The sequence below is a fragment of the Ochotona curzoniae genome, unplaced genomic scaffold, assembly GCF_017591425.1.
Source record: "Ochotona curzoniae isolate NIBS_2020 unplaced genomic scaffold, NIBS_Ocur_1.0 contig_485, whole genome shotgun sequence".
Lineage (NCBI taxonomy): Eukaryota > Metazoa > Chordata > Mammalia > Lagomorpha > Ochotonidae > Ochotona > Ochotona curzoniae.
In genome coordinates, this window is record NW_024466402.1 from 107309 (window position 1) to 115764 (window position 8456).

The 8456-nt window shown below is 42.2% G+C and overlaps 1 protein-coding gene across 1 annotated transcript; it reads left to right on the plus strand.

The window, feature by feature from the left end:
* Nucleotides 1-280: 280 nt before the first annotated feature.
* Nucleotides 281-1225, plus strand: LOC121161767 (putative vomeronasal receptor-like protein 4). Its single transcript, XM_040988377.1, has one exon. It carries the CDS (start codon nucleotides 320-322, stop codon nucleotides 1223-1225), a length of 906 nt encoding a protein of 301 aa, XP_040844311.1. The 5' UTR covers nucleotides 281-319.
* The last annotated feature ends 7231 nt before the right edge of the window (nucleotides 1226-8456 follow it).

Here is an 8456-nt window from a genome sequence, read left to right on the forward strand (position 1 = left end):
AGTACCTTTGCACCTGATCAATACCTATAACGCTCTTGTAGAAAGACAGGAAGATGCACTAACACAGATGTCATGTTTCAGTTGCAACTGTTACCATCCCTGTTTCAACAAACCAACACAAAAAAAGGAGATCAAATAGGAGATGAGAGAGCTTCTAAGAATGAACAGTGAGGTATGAACGTGTATTTGCAGCTCAACCTGCATGTGCATCATCACTGCTCTTGAATAAGCAGAGAAGATCCACACACCTTAAATTTGCCATGTTACCTTCTTTGTTTTCCTCAAACTTTTTCTCTAGTCCTGTTCCTGAAGTCGCAGGATGACCTGGAGTGACCTCATCCAGAGAACAGTCGTACTTTCTCTCTCTGGACCTGGAATGGTGGGGAACTTCCTCATAGTTGTGAGACATGCACACACTTTGGTCATGGTTCCTGTGAAAAAATCCATAGACCTTATTCTCATCCATTTGGCTTTTTCAAATATTATCATCATCTGTACCACAGGAATGAAAGACATAATCACAGTCATTTTTATCAGTAACTTCCTTCTAGGTGAGATTCTTTGTAAAATTGTGATTTACCTGAATAGGGTGGCTCGAAGTCTCTCCATCTGCACCACTTGCCTCCTCAGTGTAGTCCAGGCCATCACCATCAGTCCCAGGAACACCTTGTGGAAACAGCTCAAACCACACACTGCATGGCAGGTTCTTCCCCACCTCCTCTTCTTCTGGGTCTTTAGCTTCCTCATTGGCTCTAACTTTCTCTATTATATCACAGCAGTTAACAACATGAATGAGTCTAGTGTTAGACTCTACATTGAACATTGCTACATGCTGCCAGCTCCAGAAATCATCAGGTGGCTCTTCCTCTGCCTCATGGCTCTTCGAGACCTCACCTTTCAGAGTCTCATGGGCTGCAGCAGTCTGTACATGGCTGTCTATCTGTACAAACATCACAAACATGTCCTCTACCTCCAGAGCTCCAGGTGTGCCAAATATCCCAGCCCAGAGATCAGAGCTACTCAGAGTACTCTCATTCTCATGACCAGCTTCCTGTTCTTTTATTGGGCAGATTTCATTCTGTCCTTCTACATAGGGTTCACTCTGACACAGGTTTTCACAATATCCAACCTTAAACTATTTCCAGAATTTGGTTTTGCCAGTCTCAGTCCCTGTGTCCTGATGGGCCAAAAATTTTACCTTGCTAAATGCTGGAGTGCTCACTGATGGTGCAGGATAGAGCTTCCCTAATGCCTCCTCCAATTCCTGAAAATATAGCTCTAGGTCCCAGTGCTGAGGCCTACTGGCTAAAGTCCTCGCCTTGAATGTGTCTGGATCACATACGGGTACCGGTTCTAAACCCAGTGGCCCCACTTCCAATCCAGCTCCCTGCTTGTGATTTGGGAAAGCGGTTGAGGATGGCCCAAAGCCTTGGGACCATGCACCAGTGTGGGAGACCTAAAAGAGCTCTGGCTTCAGATCAGCTCAGCTTTGGCCGTTGCAGTCACTTGGGGAGTGAATCATCGGATGGAAGATCTTCCTCTCTCTCTCTCCTCTCTCTCTATATATAATTTGAAATGAATATAAATAAATCTTTAAAAATATACAGCTCTAGAAATTGCCTTTCCCCAAATGCATGTAGCACTAAATCATCGAGGCTTGTACAAATAGACTTGGTTTCTAGAAGCAGGCTGATACTAGACAATCTAAGATGATTCAGATGTTGTAGGAACCTAGAAAGAGATCCTTCCTTTGCCTTCAGTTTGCTATCCCTAACACTTGGTTTTGTGTTCTGTTTACTTGGTTTTTGCTTGATTTTCCTCTTTTAAAACCCAGAGTGACAGATAGGACAAGGCTAGCTCATTTGCCGTTTTCTCAAAAGAAAATAATAATAATAATAATAAGTGCAATTACCATAGATCACCACATAAAAATGCACCAGATAAGAATGCAGTACTATGAAATTCCAAAAGTTCTGTTTGTACTAAAATATTTCCAAGTGGCTTTCACTTGCACAGTGCACAAGCAAAAAATGGCATATTTTTATTATTTCCACACACTTTAACAATTCCTCCTTTTAATCGTTGAAATGTAAAATTCACTCACCCATTGTGCATTTGCCTCAATGTTGTGCACACACGATCACTATCAATTCTAGAGTTTGTCTTCATTCCAAATGAAATTCTGTACCTATAACACAACAATTTCCCATGTTTTCCTTCCTTTGTCACCTGTTAATTTCTGTTCCTTCCATTTGTCTATACTGGAGTATTTTAAACTCAGAAACATTAAGGAATGGTCATTGAAATATGAGCCCAAGGCATGTGATGGAGTGGTGCTTAAGTCCCAGGGCTGAGACATCCATGCCTGAAAACTTGTTTTACTGTTGTTGCTGTTATCACTATTGTTATTTAAAGCGCAATGCAGAGAGCTACCATTTTCTGGTACACACGCCATGTGACACAAACAGCCAGGTTTGGGCCAGGCAGAATTCAGGAGTTGGGTGTAGGAGGACATTGTGAGCCTGGAAAGCCAGTGAGCACAGGTTTGCAGTTCATTGGACAGTATTTGCATGACAACAACCTTTGGTATAAACAGCATTTAATGAGAACACCTGGTGGGATATACAAAACAAAAGGAATTCCAATCAAGAGAGGGAAACAGTATGGACTCTCAGTGTATAAAGTTTGATGCCCCTAATAAACTTCAGCTTTGAACATCAGTCAGGGTCCACGCGTGTTATTATCGGCTCCGTGCACCAAGTCTGTCGCTGCGGGACAGTGACAGTTGGGTCTCTGCCATGGTCTCTCACATGTATGACTGGGGCCCAGATACTTTGTCCATCTCCTGTACATGTCCAGAAGCATAGGATCGATGAAAAATTGCATATTCATGAGTTGAAACTACTGATATGGAATCACAGGTGGCAGAGCACCCACTGTGCCTGGCTCATTTGTTTAAGGGAAAAATAGCATCTCCTTTCAAGACAGTGTTTCAGTTTCACTGCAGATGCTTACTTGCGTGTTGATTAACCAGTAGGTATTTGCTTCCCTCTTCTGGCTCTAGTGGCCACTTCTTCAATAAAGGCTACTCTGAAGTGCCTGCTCAAGCATCTGCTTTCCCTGGTTTGAGTGGATACCTAGGGTGGAATTGGTGGTGCATAGGTCCATTCTAACATGTGAAAAACCGCAATATTTAGATTTTTTGTTAGTTTCTGGAGAAGCAGCACTGCAGCACTGCAGATGACCATGTCCATTGCAACAGCAGCAACACCTACTGCAGTGTAAGTTGAAACTGCCACAGCCCCATTGCATCACACCTACCACAAACCATCCTCATCGTTCCTCTCCCAGTCTTTGTCTTCCCAGTACAGCCTCGGCACCAAGCTTTGGATTCAGGCTCCCTGTTGCCAAACATGCCTCTCCCATTCCTTGTCATGTCAAACTCAGCACATTGTTGGACACTCCAGCAAGACTATACTGCATCTGAATCCTACATTGGCTTTAGTTTCTTCAAAGACCCACTCAAAGAGATCAGAATATGCATCTCCTCGCATGGGACGCTGCACAATGAATCCGTATAGGTCAGTTCAGTTCCCTCTGGCCTCATCATCTCTGGTTCCGGCTCCTCCTTGTAGGGGACCATTTCCAGATTTGGATCCTGCTCCTCATCTTGGAGATCCTCCTCTTCCTGTCCTGAGTTGGCCCCTGGCTCCATCTTCTGTCTGCTCCTCTTGAGCCATGCTGTTTTGCCTGTACTTCTTTGACTCTGTGTGGGCCACCTGGATGAGTAACTAAAGGGAAGGACCTGGACCCTGAGACAGGAAGATGACCTTTCTGTCATGAACATCCTGCTCATGTCCATCCTCCTAAAGGGACTCAGTTACACCGCTTCCAATGAAAGATGCCCATGAGGCTGTGGCTTTAGATCCTCTCTGACACAGAAGGAAGACATTTATACCACAGTCTTCCTTCCAGTTAAAAACACAACTCCTCTCTCCATGGTCTTGCTAAGCACTCCTGGAGGAGACTGAAGGGGCTTTAAGGACTTTGATTTCAGTAGATCTTTCTGAATTGCAGTCTGGGTCTGAGGCACAGACTCCTCTTTATCAATTCCTCTGTGAGGACACTTCTTTAGACACACATGAGTGCCACAGCTGTGTTTCACAAACTCCTCTATCATGGTGTTTTCCTCAGTGTTGGCCTGTGCCACTCTCCCCAGATACCCTCCTCAAATCAACTTCTTCCCACAGCTGCCTCCTGCTTTACACCAAGGCCTAACAAACTTTGGCTTCCTCTTCAAGATGCTCACCATTCACATTGGCATCCTGCTTTTCAATTAGCTGGTTACGACATGGCACCAACACATCAGCACAACATATCAGTGTCCTCTCCCTTCCTGCCAACAATTCCGATAGAATTGTGGACATGATCCTAGAACCCTTGAGTGAGGAAGCTTGTGAATTATAGTGGGTATTTATAGCGGCCAAAAAATTTTCCTAACTTTGGAAATTAAACTCATTTTATGATTCCAATTGCACTCATTTTGCACATTCTGTGCAAAGGCAGTCACTCTGAGGTGGCTGAATCAACAAAAGTGCCTTCAACCACCTATTGACATTTTTCCCCTGGAAGGGCTGTCTGGCTTTCATCTTCTGGCTTGGACAGCTCATGTGTTCAGTCAGTACTCAGGCCAGGAAGAAGAAAAGCACTTTAATCTAGGAAAAAAGACTGCATCTATTTGCACACAGTTCTTTGTTTCAGTAAAGAAAAAAACTTTTCCAGAATTCTGCAATAACTATTTGATCATATTGGTAAACATTTTATTCCTTGGCCACTAGTAACGGTAAGCTTGAAAGAGGAATGTTGATTTCTACTGGTACATATTTCTTTCCAAAGAATACCTAGTTAGGCAGCTCTATGTTGGAATGGGAAATCACCTGACTCATGACCCTGACCTCCTTGAGATTTGTCATTGCAGAAGAAGGGAGAAAGAGAGACTAAAAGAATTTAAGCTTGTTCTCCCTGTGATCCTGAAACACAAACACCTGCCTCCAGAAGTATCAATATCTGAGATATCTCTCTATCTATCTATCCAGCTATCATCTATCTATCCACTATCTGTGTATCTATCTTTAAAAAGTGAAAGGCTTTATAGTATAAAGCTATACCTCAACACAAAAATACAATACACAGCCACAAATCATAAACTTTTCATTGTCATCAAAACCAATTGTGGGGCCCAGCGCGGTGGCGCAAGTGGTTAAAGGTCCTCGCCTTGCACGCCCGGGTTCCCATATGGGCACCGGTTCTAATCCCGGCAGCCCCGCTTCCCTTCTAGCTCCCTGCTTGTGGCCTGGGAAAGCAGTCGAGGACGGCCCAAGGCTTTGGGACCCTGCACCCACGTGGGAGACCCGGAAGAGGCTCCTGGCTTCGGATCGGCATAGTATTGGCCGTTGCGCTCACTTGGGGAGTGAATCATCGGATGGAAGATCTTCCTCTCTGTCTCTCCTCTGTGTATATCCGCCTTTCCAATAAAAAAATAATAAAAATAAATCTTTAAAAAAAAAACAATTGTGAGAGAAAAACTAGATATCATAATCAATTGGTATGTATTATCCCATCATTCTGTGATAATAAACCTAATAGTGTGATTTCAAAGTAACGCAAGGCAACTGGAACTCATCACCTGTTATTGTGAAGTCATAATCCAGTACCAACATTCCACTCTGATGTCATAACCAATTGATATGTCAAAAGCAACAAATTTGCAATTATAATGAATTTGAATGTCATAAAACACAAATCTATGGACATAAAAACATCTGACATCATAATCAATTGGCAAGTGAAATCATGTTCTGATATCAACCTAACAGTGTGATATGATCAACTAGGAAGTCACAAAATGACAATTGCACAGTTATTATCATTGAGGCCATAAACCATCCATTAATAGTAAAAGCATTGCTGTGCCCCACGGCGTGGCCTAGTGGCTTAAGTACCGGCCTTGAATGTGCCAGGATCCCATATGGGTGCTGATTCTAATAGCGGCTGTTCCACTTCTCATCCAGCTCCCTGCTTGTGGCCTGGGAAAGCAGTCAAGGACGGCCCAAAGCCTTAGGACTCTGCACCCATGTGGAAGACCCGGAGAGATTTCTGATTCCCGGCTTTCGATTGGCACAGCACTGGCCAGTGCGCTCACTGGGAAGTGAATCATTGGATGGAAGACCTTCCTCTCTGTCTCTCATCCTCTCTGTATATCTGACTTTGTAATAAAAATAAATTAAAAAAATAGTAAAAGCATTGCAGCATCTTCATTTGTGCATGATCAATCACCATTCTGCTGCAATAAAGTGCTCACCTAGTACTGATATAATCAGTTCTAAGTCATAAAATTCTCATGATTATAATGAATTTTCATGTCAAAGCAACTTTTGTATAATAATAATCAATTTTATATTAGAAATCACCATTCTGCTGTCATAAAACAGTTATTGCACCTTCATATCCTATGTGAAATGTATAAATCAGTAGTCTTTTATTCCACACATATTAAATATGGCTTTTTTATTCATCTACACATGAAACATTCTCCAGGACTGATCACAATATATGTCGCAAAAGAACTCTCAGTAATTTTTTTTCAAATATCAGAATCATCCCATGCATCTTTTTGATTCTATGTCTATGAATCTTAGAGATATCATTTGTCTATTCTTCACAGATTAGGTGTGGTTAATACACACATTATCCCACTTGTTTTACATTTTTCTGAAAAAAAATGCAGATGAAAATACTTTATGCCCATGTTTTTAATGTCATTTGTGAAATGAGTATTAGGATGGGCTTTTGCTGTATCAGCTAAGAAGCCACTTGATATGCATGTATCCTGTCTCAGAGAGCCTGGGATGGAGTTCTAGCTCCACTACCGACTAAAGCTGCCCACTAATATGGTGGGAAATTGAGGTGGCTCAAATAACAGGGTCACTGTTATCTTCTGTTGAAGTCATATTACAATCTTGGATTTCATTTAGGTCTGTCATTGCCCTGGATATATAAGATATTTAGGGGAATGAACTAATCATTGAGAAATCATTTTGCCTCTATTGAATAAAACAAGCAAGAAAATATTTGAAAAAAAATAGTGAGAAAATTATATGTTTTGAATACATGATTTTAAAGTAAATCAAACTATCCAATTACATATTATCTATGTGCAACAAATACATATGTAGGAATTTATCTTGATTTGAAAGGCAGACTTTGCAGAAGAGGAGACAGAGAGAAGGCATTCTATATCCTGGTGCATTCCCCAGATGCATTGTAGGAGCCTCTCCTGGGTCTCCCACATGGGTGCAGGGTCCCAAGGACTAGGGCCATCCCCTGCTGCTTTCCCAGGCCACAAGCAGAAAACCAGGTTGGAAGTGGAGCATCCAACACAGGAACTGTCACCCAGATGGCATAGATGCAAGTGGCACAGGTTGCATGCAGGTCTGCTGAGCCATCACGTCAGTCCCCAAATATATTTGTAATGTTGCCAGTAACATTTAAAAGCATAAATTGTACCATAAATGGGATTTGTGTGCTTAGTGCCTTCACTTAATGGACTTATACATTGTTGCATATGAAAACACTTCGGCATGTCAAACACAGCTAATGCTGTGAGCAATCCAAGAGAGTTCCTAACATTGCAGAATTTACCATGTGTAGGCTAATGCTCTGACTCTTAGTGACAGCATCCAATATGGGCAACAGTTTGTGTTTCAGCTGCTCAAGCTTTGGACTGATCATGCAGCATCCCCCACCTATACATGCATTGAGATGAGCACTGTGTGTGCTGAACCTGTATGGGCTGAACCTGACCTTGCACCAGCTGGTGCACGTCAGAGCCAGGTCTGAAGACACAGAGGCTTCTTAGGGAAATGCCCGATTGGACTGCTGAATTAGATCCTCATCTGTAGGGAAAATCCTAAAGCCATCAGTGTGCATTGAATCAGGATCATACGTTATAGGACTGCACATTTTTCTTACTGATTTCCAGATAAGAAAGGAAAACATGCCCAGTTACACATGAAAAACAAGATAGCCAGATCATCTAAGTCAACAGAAGATTTTGAATATTTCAGTAAAAGATGGATAGATGGACAGGGTGCAAAACACTCCTGGACAGGCTTTGAATCAAGCACCTAGGTCTGTGGACACACAGAGGTAGACAAGGACAGCCAATAGTCCTTAGAAAGAAGCTTTTAACTCTGGTATAAAGAAAGCAACAACTTTTCAGGATAATCAAAAACATTTAAGTAATAATCTTGGAATATTGTATACAATGGTATCTTTTAGAGGTAACAGAGTTAACATGACATGGCTGACTCTGTTCCTTAAAACTGATATAGTGTGTCAGCGAGGTGTGGCACACTCTTTCCTTCACCATCAGACACAGGAGAAAATGCGAAACA